At 50.7% G+C, this 19,124-nt stretch overlaps 1 protein-coding gene across 1 annotated transcript in view; it reads left to right on the top strand.

The window, feature by feature from the left end:
• The window catches only part of CUL9 (cullin 9), a 576,404-nt gene that overhangs the window by 303,080 nt on the left and 254,200 nt on the right, over positions 1-19,124 (top strand). Inside the window, exons 24-25 of the mRNA XM_069236395.1 lie at positions 884-1,066; positions 1,598-1,755. Coding sequence (XP_069092496.1) covers positions 884-1,066; positions 1,598-1,755 — 341 coding nt within the window. The remainder of the gene's footprint in view (positions 1-883; positions 1,067-1,597; positions 1,756-19,124) is intronic.

Below are 19,124 nucleotides of genomic sequence, written 5' to 3'. Positions count from 1 at the left end.
CACTCCATTGCATGGGCACTATTACTATAATTCAACTCCTACCTCACCCTCTGCGGGGAAAAACAATCGAAGATGGAGTCGACGCCCATGCGCAATGGAGACAAAAGGAGGAGTCACTCGGTCCCGTGACTCGAAAGACTTCTTCGAAGAAAAACAACTTGTAACACTCCGGCCCAACACCAGATGGCGAGCTATTGCAAAACATGCGAATCTACTGCGACTGATGCCACGAACAGATGTACACTGGGTAAGTGACATTTTCATTATCTGGTGCAGCTAATAACACCTAGATTAAAGGGTATAATCTCTTCTTTGACGTTTCCTATGTACCAGCTACAGCCTGACTAGCGACAATGTAATTTTGGGCCTGTTCACTGGGAGGAAAATGTGATGTCTAATGCCACAAATATTCCACGGTTCAATATTATCCATTCTATTCCTGTGTACAGCCTATTTTATGCTTAAAATCAGACTGTCTTACCTGCTACACAGGATAGGCCTGGAGTCATCCTTTCAATGCCACTGTACTAGGGGGCACAAGTGGGTGCTGCAGTTCACACGTGGAATTTAACCTTTCATTCCATGGGTGTACTTCTGCCCCATATACTGTGACTTTGTTGGAAAGTGAATTGTACCAATCTAGTTTTAAGCCAATTTCAATGTGTTTTTGGGGTCAGAAAAGAGGATTCGAAACAGCCCCCCCAAGAGAAAGACTACCCAAAAAGGGGTTACTTTGAAAAGTCCTCTGAAATTATCATTCCTCAGTGCATGCAAGGGTGAGTATTTGCGCAACCACACTGTTCTGTTTACAGTTGGGTGATTTTGAAATGTTTGATGGATGTTGGCAAATTGACACCGCTTTACTTGTCTCCCTGAATTCCAGGTGAAGAAGTTTCTTGAGTCTTCTTGGAATACCGCAGACTTTGTGGAGCGGTATCGCAGCATTTACCTGCGGCTTAAGAACGCCATGGAAGAATTATTTGGGCAGCAAACGGCCTTTGTTCTGGCGCTTCGTCACGGATTCTCTGGGGGACTTCTACAGCTTTCCTTCTTGACAGCCATGCATGTGAGTCAGCATCTTGCATGAAGGCGTTTTGCGCTCATAGAAGAGCAGATGTTCACACAGGCAATTCTTCACCCCCTTTCCTTATTGTCTCTGCCTCCCCGTCCTCCCCGTACTGCTCACCAGTCTCCTAGTTCTCTTTCTCCTCCACACTGCACAGATGAGGACTGGTTGTGCTAACCAGTCTCTATGCCACAGGGTTTCGCTGTGAAGCAGGAGGCTTCTCCCTTTGATAAATATACTTATTGAACTCTATGTACTGATTTAAATCCACCACTGAGGCATAGGACCTATCGATGCACACTCCTGTCGCTCTTCTCATAATATACTCACATACATTCCATTAGGTCCTGCGTGCACTCTTCTGTAGCATCCCTACATACGAGCCCAGCGTGCGCCTGAGACAGCCGAGCTTGCATATCTGCATCCTGTTTGACTGCGTTGTGTCCCCATAGCCATCCTCTACCGGCTGCTTCTACCCATGCGTGTATTTACCTTACCCCTTCCTTGACCTGTTCCTCCTATGTTTTCTAGGTCAGTGAGCAGTTTGCTCGGTACATCGATCAACGAATCCAGGAGAGTCAAACAGACTCCTCCAATATGGAGACCTTGAAGCAGCTGCAGCAGTTTATGGAGCCCATGCTCTTCCTCTCTGGCCTGGAGCTCTCTAGCACCTTTGAGCACTTCTACAGGTACTTGTCAGATCTCGGAGCTTGTGTGGCGCACCAGCTGAAGAAGTCAAAGTAGAAGGATATCTGAGTAGAGTGAATGGATAGGAGCAGTCCAAGAAAGATTGATTGGAGAGGGGCCTCCTGAGTGTAGGAAAGTGCCCTCTTTTTGCCATGGTTACCCCCATTTTCTGCCTGATGTCAGTGTGCTTCACTATGTTCACTGGGATCCTGCTAACCAGGACCCCAGTGATTGTGCGCGCTCTCCTCTAAATTTGGTTGTTGCGTATTGGTAACCCAGAGTTCGATGGCATGTGTAGCTGCAGATACACATGCTGTGCATTATCCTGCCATCTAGTGTTGGGCTCGGAGTGTTACAAGTTGTTTTTCCGCCATCTGGTTCAAACGTGTTCCTCTTCGCTCCGTAATTTGAATCGGGGAAACTTAGAAAATCATCGAAATTCGTCGGTATTGTTTGCGTTCGGGACCGGTTTAGCATCATCACATCGGCACTGACAACCACACCGCTTCGGCGGCCCTTCGGGGCTCTCGTACTCGCCTGGTTGGCCCGACCACACCCGTCGACAAAGAACTAATGGACCGGACCCCTTTCCGTTTCTGTCCGAAGTGCCACGCCAAGTATCCTTACACTGACCAGCATCGGGTCTGTAACCTGTGTTTATCTCCCGAACACAGAGAGGATACTTGTAAATAATATGATGCCAGGCAATAAATGAGGAACACACACTCAGACAATTCCAGGCCAATAGGTTTTTGTATAGAAAAATATATTTTTAAGAACCACAGGTTCAAGATTTACAAGTAATACTTCAAATGAAAGGTATTTCAGGTAGGTACTTTAGGAACTTTGAATTAGCAAAATAGCATATACAGTTTTCACATAAATGACATATAGCTATTTTAAAACTAGACATTGCAATTTTCAACAGTTCCTGGGGGAGGTAAGTGTTTGTTAGTTTTTGCAGGTAAGTAAACCACCTACGGGGTTCAAGTTTGGGTCCAAGGTAGCCCACCGTTGGGGGTTCAGAGCAACCCCAAAGTTACCACACCAGCAGCTCAGGGCTGGTCAGGTGCAGAGGTCAAAGTGGTGCCCAAAACGCATAGGCTTCAATAGAGAAGGGGGTGCCCCGGTTCCAGTCTGCCAGCAGGTAAGTACCCGCGTCTTCGGAGGGCAGACCAGGGGAGTTTTGTAGGGCACCGGGGAGTGGGGGGGGGGGGGGGGGGGGGAGACATAAGTCCACACAGAAAGTACACCCTCAGCGGCACGGGGGCAGCCGGGTGCAGTGTGCAAACATGCGTCTGGTTCGCAATAGGATTCAATGGGTGACCAAGGGGTCTCTTCAGCGATGCAGGCAAGGGGGGGGGGGCTCCTCGGGGTAGCCACCACCTGGGCAAGGGAGAGGGCCACCTGGGGGTCGCTCCTGCACTGGAGGTCGGATCCTTCAGGTCCTGGGGGCTGCGGATGCAGAGTCTTTACCAGGCGTCGGGTCTTTGAAGCAGGCAGGCAGAGGGGGAGCCTCGGGATTCCCTCTGCAGGCGTCGCTGTGGGGGCTCAGGGGGGGTCAACTCTGGCTACTCACGGTCTCGTAGTCGCCGGGGGTCCTCCCTGTGGTGTTTGTTCTCCACAAGTCGAGCCGGGGGCATCGGGTGCAGAGTGCAAAGTCTCACGCTTCCGGCGGGAAACGTGTGTTGTTTCAAAGTTGCTTCTTTGTTGCAAAGTTGCAGTCTTTGGAGAACAGAGCCGCTGTCCTCGGGAGTTCTTGGTCCTTCAGATGCGGGGTAGTCCTCTGAGGCTTCAGAGGTTGCTGGACCCTGGGAACGCGTCGCTGGAGCAGTGTCTTTAGAAGGGGGGAGACAGGCCGGTAGAGCTGGGGCCAAAGCAGTTGGTGTCTCCGTCTTCTCTGCAGGTTTTCAGTTCAGCAATCCTCTTCTTCTTAGGTTACAGGAATCTGCGTTCCTAGGTTCTGGGGAGCCCCTAAATACTGAAGTTAGGGGTGTGTTTAGGTCTGGGGGGTTAGTAGCCAATGGCTACTAGCCCTGAGGGTGGCTACACCCTCTTTGTGCCTCCTCCCTGAGGGGAGGGAGGGGAGGGGGCACATCCCTAATCCTATTGGGGGAATCCTCCATCTGCAAGATGGAGGATTTCTAAAAGTCAGTCACCTCAGCTCAGGACACCTTAGGGGCTGTCCTGACTGGCCAATGACTCCTCCTTGTTTTTCTCATTATCTCCTCCGGCCTTACCGCCAAAAGTGGGGCCGTGGCAACTCCACTAGCTGGAGTGCCCTGGGGGGCTGTAACAAAGGGGGTGAGCCTTTGAGGCTCACCGCCAGGTGTTACAGCTCCTGCCTGGGGGAGGTGAGAAGCACCTCCACCCAGTACAGGCTTTGTTAGTAGCCACAGAGTGACAAAGGCACTCTCCCCATGTGGCCAGCAACATGTCTGGTGTGTGGCAGGCTGCTAAAACCAGTCAGCCTACACGGGTAGTCGGATAAGTTTTCAGGGGGCACCTCTAAGGTGCCCTCTGGGGTGTATGTTACAATAAAATGTACACTGGCATCAGTGTGCATTTATTGTCCTGAGAAGTTTGATACCAAACTTCACAGTTTTCAGTGTAGCCATTATGGTGCTGTGGAGTTCGTGCATGACCGACTCCCAGACCATATACTCTTATGGCTACCCTGCACTTACAATGTCTAAGGTTTGGCTTAGACACTGTTGGGGCATAGTGCACATGCACTGGTGCCCTCACCGATGGTATAGTGCACCCTGCCTTAGGGTTGTAAGACCTGCTAGAGGGGTGACTTACCTATACCTGTAGGCAGTGTGAGGCTGGCATGGCACCCTGAGGGGAGTGCCATGTCGACTTAGTCATTTTCTCCCCACCAGCACACACAAGCTGGCAAGCAGTGTGTCTGTGCTGAGTGAGGGGTCCCCAGGGTGGCATAAGATATGCTGCAGCCCTTAGAGACCTTCACTGGCATCAGGGCCCTTGGTACCAGGGGTACCAGTTACAAGGGACTTACCTGGATGCCAGGGTGTGCCAATTGTGGAATCAAAAGTACAGGTTAGGGAAAGAACACTGGTGCTGGGGCCTGGTTAGCAGGCCTCAGCACACTTTCAAATCAAAACATAGCATCAGCAAAGGCAAAACGTCAGGGGGTAACCATGCCAAGGAGGCATTTCCTTACAGGAGGGTTTAGACAGCAACCCTCAGAACCATCCACCTCCCAAACAAAAACCACTTACCAGTCTCAGTACCAGAGAGGGGGGTTTCGGGGCTCCTACAGAGGACAGTTCCCAAGAGGAAGAGGGAAATTCCAGCCTGCCAAGCAAACCCCTAGTAGCAAGCAGTGACTTCGATGTCACACTTCCCCAACACATATCACCAGTGGGGGGGAGATTAACAAAATACCACCACAATTGGACACACATTACCACAGACACGTGGGTTCTATCAATTATCCAGCATGGTTACTGCATAGAGTTCACAAGATTCCCTCCAGATGTTCCCCCAAGAACACACAGAATGTCAATACAACACTTAGACCTATTACAAATAGAGGTCCAAGCACTACTAGCAAAAGAAGCCATAGAACTGGTACCTTATCACCAGAGAGGGACAGGGGTTTACTCCCTGTATTTCCTCATCCCAAAGAAAGACAAAACGTTAAGGCCTATTTTAGATCTCAGAACACTGAATCTCTTCATCAAATCAGATCATTTCCACATGGTAACACTACAGGATGTAGTCCCTTTACTAAAACAAGGGGAATACATGACAACACTGGATCTAAAAGATGCGTATTTTCAAATACCCAGCCATCCATCTCACATGAATTCCCTCAGGTTTTTAATACAAGGCAAACGTTACCAATTCAAAGTATTGCCATTCGGAATAACAACAGCCCCCAGGGTATTTACAAAATGCCTAGCTGTAGTAGCAGCTCATATACTGAGAAATCACATGCACGTATTCCCGTATCTAGACGATTGGCTAATAAAAGCCAACACTCAACGATAATGTCAAATTCACACGCAATATGTAATAGCTACTCTGCACAAACTAGGGTTTTATATAAATTACCAAAAATCACATTTACAACCATCCCAAATACAGCAATACTTGGGAGCAACACACAAAGAGCAATTGCCACTCTAAGTCCACAAAGAGTCCAGTTGTTTCAAAATATAAAATCAAGCATACAACCAAACCAACAATACACGGTCAGGTTTGTGATGAAACTACTAGGCATGATGTCCTCATGCATTGCTATTATCCCAAACGCAATACTACACATGCGGCCCTTACAGCAGTGCCTAGCAAGAGAATGGCCGCAGGCACAGGGTCAGCTCCAAGATCTAGTGTTGATAGACCGCCAAACACACTCTTCGCTTCAATGGTGGAACCCTGTAAATTTAAACAAAGGGCGGCCATTTCAAGACCCAGTGCCTCAATGCCATTATCACAACAGACGCCTCCATGATTGGGTGGGGAGCACACCTCAACAATCACAGCATACAAGGTCAATGGGCCAGTCAACAAAAACAACTTCACATAAATCACTTAGAACTGCTAGCAGTCTTTCTAGCACTAAAAGCTTTTCAGCCCCTTCTAGCCCACAAACATATTCTTGTCAAGACAGACAATGTGACAACAATGTATTATTTGAACAAACAGGAGGGGGGACGCACTCGTCACAACTATGTATCCTAGCGCAAAAAAATTGGCATTGGGCAATTCACAACAACATTCGCCTGATAGCACAATATATGCCCGGCATTCACAATCAGCTAGCCGACAATCTCAGTCGAGATCACCAACAGTCTCACGAATGGGAAATACATCCCCAAATTCTAAAAGATCACTTCTACAGCTGGGGGACATCAAGCATAGATCTGTTTGCAACAAAAGAAAACGCAAAATGCCAAAACTTCGCGTCCAGATACCCACACCCTCAGCCCAAGGGTAATGCTCTATGGATCAGCTGGTCAGGGATATTTGCTTAAGCTTTTCCCTCTCTCCCGCTCATTCCTTTTCTGGTCCACAAACTGAGTCAAAACAAACACAAACTAATACTCATAGCACCAACGTAGGCTCGCCAACCGTGGTACACCACACTGTTGGACTTCTCGGTAGTACCGCACATCAAACAGACCAGATCTGTTAACACAACACAAACAACAGATCAGGCACCTGAATCCAGCATCGCTCAACCTAGCAATCTGGCTCCTGAAATGTTAGCAGTCGGATATCTAATCCTCTCAAGAGTGTATGGTGGTCATTAAACAAGCAAGAAAACCCACAACAAGACATTGTTATGCTAATAAATGTAAAAGGTTTGTTTACTACTGCCAGGCTAATCAAATTACGCCGCTGAACGCCTCCATACAAAACATTGTTAGTTATTTACTACACTTACAAAAATCAAATCTTGCTTTTTCTTCCATTAAAATCCATCTCACTGCAATATCTGCTTATTTGCAGATTACACATACAAATCGCTTTTTAGAATCCCAGTTATTAAAGCCTTTATGGAGGGACTAAAAAGAATCATACCCCCAAGGACACCACCAGTACCTTCGTGGAATCTTAATATTGTACTAACACGACTCATGGGTCCACCATTTGAACCCATGCATTCTTGTCAAATCCAATTCTTGACGTGGAAAGTAGCCTTTCTAATAGCCATCACTTCTCTACAAAGAGATAGCGAAATACATGCATTTACTATACAAGAACCCCTTATACAGATACATAAACATAAAGTGGTTCTCCGTACAAATCCACAATTTTTACCAAGTCATATCACCGTTTCATCTAAACCAAACTGTGGAACTCACAGTCTTCTTTCCACAAGCAGAATCAGTAGCAGAAAGGGCATTGCATACATTAGACATTAAAAGAGCGCTAATGTATTACATTGACAGAACAAAACAATTTCGAAAAACAACACAGTTGTTCGGAGCTTTCCAAAAACCTCATGCAGGTAACCCTATATCCAAACAGGGCTTTGCAAGATGGATAGTCAAATGTATTCAGACCTGTTACCTTACAGCTAAAAGAGAATTACCCATTACTCAAAGGGGCACATTCCACTAGGAAAAAAGGCGCCACAATGGCTTTTCTTGGTAACATATCAATGACAGAGATTTGTAAGGCATCCACCTGGTCTACGCCCCATACATTTACTAAGCATTACTGTGTAGATGTGTTAGCAACACAACAAGCCACAGTAGGACAAGCTGTACTAAAAACATTATTTCACACAACTTCAACTCCTACAGGCTGACTGTAAGGAAATGCCTCCTTGGCATGGTTGCCCCCTGACTTTTTGCCTTTGCTGATGCTATGTTTACAATTGAAAGTGTGCTGAGGCCTGCTAACCAGGCCCCAGCACCAGTGTTCTTTCCCTAACCTGTACTTTTGTATCCACAATTGGCAGACCCTGGCATCCAGATAAGTCCCTTGTAACTGGTACTTCTAGTACCAAGGGCCCTGATGCCAAGGAAGGTCTCTAAGGGCTGCAGCATGTCTTATGCCACCCTGGAGACCTCTCACTCAGCACAGACACACTGCTTGCCAGCTTGTGTGTGCTAGTGAGGACAAAACGAGTAAGTCGACATGGCACTCCCCTCAGGGTGCCATGCCAGCCTCTCACTGCCTATGCAGTATAGGTAAGACACCCCTCTAGCAGGCCTTACAGCCCTAAGGCAGGGTGCACTATACCATAGGTGAGGGTACCAGTGCATGAGCATGGTACCCCTACAGTGTCTAAACAAAACCTTAGACATTGTAAGTGCAGGGTAGCCATAAGAGTATATGGTCTGGGAGTCTGTCAAAACACGAACTCCACAGCACCATAATGGCTACACTGAAAACTGGGAAGTTTGGTATCAAACTTCTCAGCACAATAAATGCACACTGATGCCAGTGTACATTTTATTGCAAAATACACCCCAGAGGGCACCTTAGAGGTGCCCCCTGAAACTTAACCGACTGTCTGTGTAGGCTGACTAGTTCCAGCAGCCTGCCACACTAGAGACATGTTGCTGGCCCCATGGGGAGAGTGCCTTTGTCACTCTGAGGCCAGTAACAAAGCCTGCACTGGGTGGAGATGCTAACACCTCCCCCAGGCAGGAGCTGTGACACCTGGCGGTGAGCCTCAAAGGCTCACCCCTTTGTCACAGCCCAGCAGGGCACTCCAGCTTAGTGGAGTTGCCCGCCCCCTCCGGCCACGGCCCCCACTTTTGGCGGCAAGGCTGGAGGGAACAAAGAAAGCAACAAGGAGGAGTCACTGGCCAGTCAGGACAGCCCCTAAGGTGTCCTGAGCTGAGGTGACTCTAACTTTTAGAAATCCTCCATCTTGCAGATGGAGGATTCCCCCAATAGGGTTAGGATTGTGACCCCCTCCCCTTGGGAGGAGGCACAAAGAGGGTGTACCCACCCTCAGGGCTAGTAGCCATTGGCTACTAACCCCCCAGACCTAAACACGCCCTTAAATTTAGTATTTAAGGGCTACCCTGAACCCTAGAAAATTAGATTCCTGCAAACTACAAGAAGAAGGACTGCCTAGCTGAAAACCCCTGCAGAGGAAGACCAGAAGACGACAACTGCCTTGGCTCCAGAAACTCACCGGCCTGTCTCCTGCCTTCCAAAGAACTCTGCTCCAGCGACGCCTTCCAAGGGACCAGCGACCTCTGAATCCTCTGAGGACTGCCCTGCTTCGAAAAAGACAAGAAACTCCCGAGGACAGCGGACCTGCTCCAAAAAGACTGCAACTTTGTTTCAAGAAGCAGCTTTAAAGAACCCTGCAACTCCCCGCAAGAAGCGTGAGACTTGCAACACTGCACCCGGCGACCCCGACTCGGCTGGTGGAGAACCAACACCTCAGGGAGGACCCCCGGACTACTCTACGACTGTGAGTACCAAAACCTGTCCCCCCTGAGCCCCCACAGCGCCGCCTGCAGAGGGAATCCCGAGGCTTCCCCTGACCGCGACTCTCTGAAACCTAAGTCCCGACGCCTGGAAGAGACCCTGCACCCGCATCCCCCAGGACCTGAAGGACCGGACTTTCACTGGAGAAGTGACCCCCAGGAGTCCCTCTCCCTTGCCCAAGTGGAGGTTTCCCCGAGGAAGCCCCCCCTTGCCTGCCTGCAGCGCTGAAGAGATCCGTTGATCTCTCATAGACTAACATTGCAAACCCGACGCTTGTTTCTACACTGCACCCGGCCGCCCCCGCGCTGCTGAGGGTGAAATTTCTGTGTGGGCTTGTGTCCCCCCCGGTGCCCTACAAAACCCCCCTGGTCTGCCCTCCGAAGACGCGGGTACTTACCTGCAAGCAGACCGGAACCGGGGCACCCCCTTCTCTCCATTGAAGCCTATGCGTTTTGGGCACCACTTTGAACTCTGCACCTGACCGGCCCTGAGCTGCTGGTGTGGTAACTTTGGGGTTGCTCTGAACCCCCAACGGTGGGCTACCTTGGACCAAGAACTGAACCCTGTAAGTGTCTTACTTACCTGGTAAAACTAACAAAAACTTACCTCCCCCAGGAACTGTGAAAATTGCACTGTGTCCACTTTTAAAGTAGCTATTTGTGAATAACTTGAAAAGTATACATGCAATTGAAATGATTCAAAGTTCCTAATGTACTTCCTGCAATACCTTTCAAACAAGATATTACATGTTAAATTTGAACCTGTGGTTCTTAAAATAAACTAAGAAAAGATATTTTTCTATAACAAAACCTATTGGCTGGATTTGTCTCTGAGTGTGTGTACCTCATTTATTGTCTATGTGTATGTACAACAAATGCTTAACACTACTCCTTGGATAAGCCTACTGCTCGACCACACTACCACAAAATAGAGCATTAGTATTATCTATTTTTACCACTATTTTACCTCTAAGGGGAACCCTTGGACTCTGTGCATGCTATTCCTTACTTTGAAATAGCACATACAGAGCCAACTTCCTACACTGACCACCGCTTTTGGGGAGATTACTGCTTTGTAGTCTATGCACAGCATGTGTATCTGCAGCTACACATGCCATTGAACGGAAAATGTCACTTACCCAGTGTACATCTGTTCGTGGCATGTTGCACTGCAGATTCACATGCGCCCTCCCACCTCCCCGGGAGCCTGTAGCCGTTTTAGTTGCATGTAAATTGTAAATATGTAAATAAATATTCCTTTAAAACACACTATGTACATACATTTCTACTCCATTGCATGGCCTCCTTTAGTATCCTTACTTTACCAACTCCTGCCTCACCCTTTGCGGGGAAAACAATCTAAGATGGAGTCGACGCCCATGCGCAATGGAGCCAAAAGGGAGAAGTCACTCGGTCCCGTGACTCGAAAAGACTTCTTCGAAGAAAAACAACTTGTAACACTCCGAGCCCAACACTAGATGGCAGGATAATGCACAGCATGTGAATCTGCAGCGCAACATGCCATGAACAGATGTACACTGGGTAAGTGACATTTTCCATTTCACCCACAATTGGCACACTGCTGCCACCTTATAAGTCCCTAGTATATGGCACCTAGGTACCCAGGGCATTGGGGCTCCAGGGGATCCCTGTGGGCTGCAGCATATCTTTTGCCACCCATAGGGAGCCCATGCAAAGGCTTCTGCAGGACTGCCATTGCTACCTGAGTGAAAAGATGCATGCAACTTTTCACTGCCATTTACACTGCCCCAGGTCACTTATAAGTCACTGTAGGAAGTTGGCTCTGTATGCACTATTTCAAAGTAAGAAATAGCATGCACAGAGTCCAAGGGTTCCCCTTCGAGGTAAGATAGTGGCAAAAAGAGATAATTCTAATGCTCTATTTTGTGGTAGTGTGGTCGAGCAGTAGGCTTATCAGAGGAGTAGTGTTAAGCATTTGTTGTACACACACAGGCAATAAATGAGGAACACACACTCAGAGACAATTCCAGGCCAATAGGTTTTTGTATAGAAAAATATATTTTCTTAGTTTATTTTAAGAACCACAGGTTCAAGATTTACAAGTGATGCTTTAAATGAAAGGTATTTCACTTAGGAACTTTAGGAACTTTGAATTAGCAAAATAGCATATACAGTTTTCACCCAAATGACATAGCTATTTTAAAACTAGACAGTGCAATTTTCAACAGTTCCTGGGGGAGGTAAGTGTTTGTTAGTTTTTGCAGGTAAGTAAACCACCTACGGGGTTCAAATTTGGGTCCAAGGTAGCCCACCGTTGGGGGTTCAGGGCAACCCCAAAGGTACCACACCAGCAGCTCAGGGCCGGTCAGGTGCAGAGGTCAAAGTGGTGCCCAAAACGTATAGGCTTCAATAGAGAAGGGGGTGCCCCGTTTCCAGTCTTCCAGCAGGTAAGTACCCGTGTCTTCAGAGGGCAGACCAGGGGGGTTTTGTAGGGCACCGGGGGACACACAAGTCAGCACAGAAAGTACACCCTCAGCGGCACGGGGCGGCCAGGTGCAGTGCACAAACAGGTGTCGGGTTCGCAATAGGTTTCAATGGGAGACCAAGGGGTCTCTTCAGCGATGCAGGCAAGGGGGGGGGGGCTCTTCGGGGTAGCCACCACCTGGGCAAGGGAGAGGGCCACTCGGGGGTCACTCCTGCACTGGCGGTCGGATCCTTCAGGTCCTGGGGGCTGCGGATGCAAAGTTTTTACCAGGTGTCGGGTCTTTGAAGCAGGCAGTCGCGGTCAGGGGGAGCCTCGGGATTCCCTCTGCAGGCGTTGCTGTGGGGGCTCAGAGGGGTCAACTCTGGCTACTCACGGTCTCGTAGTCACAGGGGAGTCCTCCCTGTAGTGTTGGTTCTCCACAAGTCGAGCCGGGGGCGTCTGGTGCAGAGTGCACAGTCTCACGCTTCCGGCGGGAAACGTGTGTTGTTTCAAAGTTGCAAAGTTGCAGTCTTTGGGGAACAGAGCCGCTGTCGTCGGGAGTTCTTGGTCCTTCTAGATGCAGGGCAGTCCTCTGAGGCTTCAGAGGTCGCTGGACCCTGTGGAGAGCGTCGCTGGAGCAGTGTCTTTAGAAGTGGGGAGACAGGCCGGTAGAGCTGGGGCCAAAGCAGTTGGCGTCTCCGTCTTCTCTGCTGGTTTTTCAGTTCAGCAGTACTCTTCTTAGCAAGATAGATTCCTGCAACCTGTGTTCTGGGAGCCCCTAAATACTCAATTTAGGGGTGTGTTTAGGTCTGGGGGGTTAGTAGCCAATGGCTACTAGCCCTAAGGGTGGGTACACCCTCTTTGTGCCTCCTCCCTGAGGGGAGGGGGGCACATCCCTAATCCTATTAGGGGAATCCTCCATCTGCAAGATGGAGGATTTCTAAAAGTCAGTCACCTCCGCTCAGGACACCTTAGGGGCTGTCCTGACTGGCCAGTGACTCCACCTTGTTTTTTTCATTATCTCCTCCGGCCTTGCTACCAAAAGTGGGGCCGTGGCCGGAGGGGGCGGGCAACTCCACTAGCTGGAGTGCCCCGGGGGTGCTGTAACAAAGGGGGCGAGCCTTTGAGGCTCACCGCCAGGTGTTACAGCTCCTGCCTGGGGGAGGTGATAGCATCTCCACCCAGTGCAGGCTTTGTTACTAGCCACAGAGTGACAAAGGCACTCTCCCCATGTGGCCAGCAACATGTCTGGTGTGTGGCAGGCTGCTAAAACCAGTCAGCCTACACGGGTAGTCGGTTACGTTTTCAGGGGGCACCTCTAAGGTGCCCTCTGGGGTGTATGTTACAATAAAATGTACGCTGGCATCAGTGTGCATTTATTGTGCTGAGAAGTTTGATACCAGACTTCACAGTTTTCAGTGTAGCCATTATGGTGCTGTGGAGTTCGTGCATGACAGACTCCCAGACCATATACTCTTATGGCTACCCTGCACTTACAATTAAGGTTTTGCTTAGACACTGTAGGGCATAGTGCTCATGCACTTATGCCCTCACCTATGGTTTAGTGCACCCTGCCTTAGGGCTGTAAGGCCTGCTAGAGGGGTGACTGATCTATACCTATAGGCAGTGTGAGGTTGGCATGGCACCCTGAGGGGAGTGCCATGTCGACTTAGTTTTTTTATCCCCACTAGCACACACAGCTGGCAAGCAGTGTGTCTGTGCTGAGTGAGGGGTCCCCAGGGTGGCATAAGATATGCTGCAGCCCCTAGAGACCTTCCCTGGCATCAGGGCCCTTGGTACCAGAGGTACCAGTTACAAGGGACTTACCTGGATGCCAGGGTGTGCCAATTGTGGAAACAAAAGTACAGGTTAGGGAAAGAACACTGGTGCTGGGCGTGGTTAGCAGGCCTCAGCACACTTTCAAATCATAACTTGGCATCAGCAAAGGCAAAAAGTCAGGGGGTAACCATGCCAAGGAGGCATTTCCTTAGTCACCTATATGTCAGGTCTTCCAACCCTGAAGGATGGGTGCAAAGTACCTATGTGTGAGGGCACCCCTGCACTAGCAGAGGTGCCCCCACAACCATTTTACTGGACTTCGTGAGTGCGGGTAAGCCATTTTACTCGATTACTCGACATAGGTCACTACCTATGTCCAGCTACATAATGGTAACTCCGAACATAGGCATGTTTGGTATCAAACATGTTGGAATCATATCCCAATACTTTTGCAAGTATTGGTTGTATGATTCCATGCACTCTGGGGGCTCCTTAGAGAACTCCCAGTATTGCCATTAGTCTTCTGAGGTTTTCCAGGCAGCCCAGGCTGCTGCCACCTCTCAGACAGGTTTCTGCCCAACTGTTGCTTGAGCAGCTCAAGCCCAGGAAGGCAGAACAAAGGATTTTCTTTGGGAGAGGGGGGTAACACCCTCTCCCTTTGGAAATAGGTGTCACAGGCTGGGGAGGGGTAGCCCCCCAGAGCCTCGGGAAATGCTTTGAAGGGCACATTTGGTGCTCTCCTTGCATAATCCAGTCTACACCGGTTCAGGGACCCCCAGTCCCTGCTCTGCCACGAAACTGGACAAAGGAAAGGGGAGTGACCACTCCCCTTTCTATCACCACACCAGGTATGGTGCTCAGAGCTCCTCCATAGGGTCCCTGGGTTTTGCCGTCTTGGATTCCAAGTTGACAGGGATCTCTGGGAGCATCTGAGTGGCCAGTGTCAGCAGGTGACGTCAGAGCCCTCTACCTGTTCAGCTGACCAATCACCCTTTCAGAGCTATTTAGGGTCTCGCCTTTGGGTGGTTCTTCAGATTCGGATTGCAAGACTCCAGCAGGAATCCTCTGCATCCTTTACTTCACCTCACTTAAGAAACTGCATCTGGACCCTCCAGGAACTCTACAAACTGCAAATAAAAAGCAAAAATAAAAATAAAAAACATTTATAAAGCGCGCTACTCACCCGTGTGGGACTCAAGGCGCTAGGGGGAGGGGATTACTGCTGATCGAAGAACCAGGTTTTGAGCTGCCTCCCGAATGCAGGGTGGTCCTGGGGTTGGCGGGGAGGGAGTTCCATGTCTTGGCTGCCAGGTAGGCGAAGGATTTCCCACCTGCCGTGGTGCGGCGGATGCGAGGGACGGCGGCGAGTGCGAGGTTGGCGGAGCGAAGTTGATGGGTGGGCGTGTAGAAACTGAGGCGACGGTTGAGGTATTCGGGTCCCTTGTTGTGGAGGGCTTTGTGTGCGTGGGTGAGGAGCCGGAAGGTGATCCTTTTGTTGATGGGAAGCCAGTGCAGGTGTCTCAGGTGGGCGGAGATGTGGCTGTTGCGGGGTATGTCGAGGACGAGGCGGGCGGAGGCGTTTTGTATTCGCTGCAGACTTTTCTGGAATTTAGCGGTGGTTTCTGCGTATAGGGTGTTTCCGTAGTCCAGGCGGCTTCTGACGAGGGCGTGGGTCACAGTTTTTCTGGTGTTGGCGGGGATCCAGCGGAAGATCGAGCATGCGGAGAGTGAGGAAGCAGGAAGATGATACAGCGTTGACTTGTTTGGTCATTGTGAGAAGCGGGTCCAGGATAAAACCGAGGTTGCGTGCGTGGTCTGAGGGGGTTGGTGCGGTGCCTAGGGCCGTGGGCCACCAAGAGTCGTCCCAGGCGGACGGGGTGTTTCCGAGGATGAGGACTTTTTTTCTGAGTTCATTTTCAAACGGCTGAGTTTCATCCATTCTGCGACGTCTTTCATTCCATCTTGCAGGTTGGTCTTGGCGCCAGTGGGGTCCTTGGTGAGGGAAAGTATCAGCTGAGTGTCGTCGGCGTAGGAGGTGATGATGATGTGTTTGCGTACGATGTCGGCGAGGGGGCTCATGTAGACATTGAATAGAGTTGTGCTGAGCAAGGAGCCTTGTGGGACGCCGCAGATGATCTTGGTGGGGTCTGAGCGGAATGGAGGGAGGTAGACTCTTTGGGAGCGGTTGGAGAGGAAAGAGGTGATCAAGTCCAGGGCCAGTCCTTGGATACCGGTGGAGCGCAGGCGGGATGTTAGGGTTCGGTGGCAGACGGTGTCGAAGGCAGCCGAGAGGTCGAGGAGGATGAGGGCGACTGTTTCTCCGTTGTCCATCAGAGTTCTGATGTCGTCTGTGACTGAGATGAGGGCGGTTTCTGTGCTGTGATTGGCTCGGAATCCAGACTCAGAGGGGTCGAGTAGGTTGTTGTCTTCAAGGAAGTTGGTCAGTTGCTTGTTGACGGTCTTCTCGATGACTTTGGCAGGGAAGGGGAGGAGCGAGATGGGGTGGAAGTTCTTGAGGTCGCTGGGTTCTGCCATAGGTTTCTTCAGTAGGGGGCTGACTTCTGCGTGTTTCCAGCTCTCGGGGAAGGTGGCAGAAGCAAACGAGCTGTTGATGATGGTCTGGAGATGCGGGGCGATGATTTTGTCCGCTTTGTTGTAGATGAAGTGTGGGCAAGGGTCTGAGGGGGCACCGGAGTGGATGGAGTTCATGGTAGCTTTGGTCTCCTCCGCGCTGATGTGAGTCCAGGCGTTGAGGGTGATGGCTGGGTTTGTAGGTTCTGTGGTGGTTGGCTGGGTCTGGTGTCCGAAGCTGTCGTGTAGGTCGGTGATCTTACGATGGAAGAAGGTAGCGAGGGAGTTGCAGAGGTCTTGTGAGGGAGTGATGGAGTTGGAGTTGGCGTTAGGATTGGAGAGCTCTTTGACGATGTTGAAGAGTTCTTTGCTGTTGTGAGTGTTCTTGTCCAGTCTGTCTGTTAAGGAAGTTATTTTGGTGGCACGGATCAGCTGATGGTGTTCGCGGTTGAGTTTTTGAGGGCAGACATGTTTTCTGCGGTGTGGTCCTTGCGCCAGGCTTTCTCGAGGGTACAGCAGTTTTTTTTTGATTCCTTGAGGGTGTCTGTGAACCATTGAGGTTTCCTGGTGCTGGTCTGTCTTGGGAGGCGTCTGAGGGGTGCGAGGTTGTCCGCGCAGTTGGTGATCCAATGAGTGAGGCTGAGGGCTGCGTCGTTGGGGTCGGTGGAGAAGGTGGGTTGGTTGTTGCTGAGAGTGGAGAGAAGCTGTTCCGTGGGGATTTTGTGCCAGTGTCTGCGTGGGATGGGTTGTGTGCGGAGGTGGAGAGTCTTGCGTCTGAAGGTGAAGTGGACACATCTGTGGTTGGTCCAGTGTATTACGGAGGAGTGGCTGAAGGATACGTGGTTGCTGGCGGAGAAGATGGGGTTGGCGGTGTGGGTGGGGGTGTTCACCAGTTGCTTGAGACCGAGGTTGTCAAGCAGGGTGGTGGTGTTGGGGTCGTTGTTCTGCTCCAGGTGGAAGTTGAGGTCACCGAGGAGGATGTAGTCCGGCGAGGCAAGGGCGTGCGGGGAGATGAAGTCAGCCATGGATTCGCTGAAGAGGGCGCGTGGTCCAGGGGGTCTGTAGATGAGAGTTCCTCTGAGGGTGGTCCTGGGGTCGGTGTGGATCTGGAAGTGCATGTGTTCGGCGGCGAGGGGGGTGTCTTCGGTGGAGGTGTTGATGTTGATGGAGTCCTTGAAAACGATGGCGATTCCTCCACCGACTTGGTTGGTGCGGTCTCTCCTGGTGATCTTGTAGCCGTCTGGGATGGCTATGGCGATGTCGGGGGGCCGAGGAGGCGTTCATCCAGGTCTCAGTGATGAAGGCGACGTCCGGTGGAGTCCCGGAGGTCCCATAGTTCAATGGCGTGCTTGTGGACGGAGCGTGCGTTGATGAGGATGCATTTGAGGTGGTCATTGGTGCGTGGGCTGGCGGGCGGGGTGCAGTCGCGGTGGAAGGTGAGTTTGCAGGTGCGGCATGCGAAGGGTCCAAGGGTGCGTTTAGGGTTGGTTTGGAAGCAGGTTCTGGAGCGTCCCGGGTTGAGAGCGTGGAGGGAGGTGGGGTCGTAGCGGTGCTGCGGGGTTTGGGAGTGCTGGGGGCCAGGGGTCGTGGCGCTGGGCACGGTCCAGGCGCGGACGCCATAAGGGGGTGGGAGGGGTCAGCTGGGGGTGGGAGGCGGGAGGGGGGGGGGGCGACGAATGGGAGCAGGGGGGGGCGGGGCCGAGCGGGAGGTGGCAGCGGGAATGCAGAGGGCGGGGGGGTCAGGTAGAGGGGAAGGGCAAAAAAGATAGGGAAGGGGGGATTACAGAGGAGGAGAGGAGTCAGGAAGAAGGAGAGGAGTAGAAGAGGAAGGAGAGAAGAGTCAAGTCCAGAAGAAGAGGTGAGACCAGAGGAGAGAAGAGTCCAGAAGAAGAGGAGAGACAAGAGGAGGAGAGAAGAGTCAAGAAGAAGAGGAGAGTCCACAGAAGAGGAGGAGAGGAGAGTCAAGAAGAAGAGGAGAGACCAGAGAAGCAGAGGAGGGAAGAGTCCAGAAGATGAGGAGAAGGCCACAGAAGAAGAAAAGGAACACACAGAGAAGAGTACAGAAGAAGAAAAGAACACGCAGGACGAGGTGCAGAGGAGAAGAGCACAGAAGAACACAGAAGAAGAAAGAACACGCAGGACGGGGTGCAGAGGAGAAATGAAGAACACAGATGAAGAGCAAAGCAGGAAGAGAACGCGGTGAGGAAGAGGGGAAATGAAGAACACAGATGAATAGCAAAGCAGGAAGAGAACACGGTGAGGAAGAGGAGAAATGAAGAACACAGATGAAGAGCAAAGCAGGAAGAGAACGCAGTGAGGAAGAGGGGAAATGAAGAACACAGATGAAGAGCAAAGCAGGAAGAGAACACGGTGAGGAAGAGGAGAAATGAAGAACACAGATGAAGAGCAAAGCAGGAAGAGAACGCGGTGAGGAAGAGGAGATAGAAGAACACAGATGAAGAGCAAAGCAGGAAGAGAACGCGGTGAGGAAGAGGAGCGGGGCACAGAGGAAGAGCAGAACACGCATCAAGTGGGCTGCAGAAGAGGAGCAGAGAGCGGAGGAAGATGGCTACCAGAAGGAGGAGCAGAAAGCGAAGGGAAATGGACAGCAGAGGTGCGGAGAAAGGTTGGAGATGACTTC

This window comes from Pleurodeles waltl, chromosome 5 (genome assembly GCF_031143425.1).
Source record: "Pleurodeles waltl isolate 20211129_DDA chromosome 5, aPleWal1.hap1.20221129, whole genome shotgun sequence".
NCBI classification, from domain to species: Eukaryota; Metazoa; Chordata; class Amphibia; order Caudata; family Salamandridae; genus Pleurodeles; species Pleurodeles waltl.
This window is presented reverse-complemented; position numbering and strand designations above follow the sequence as displayed.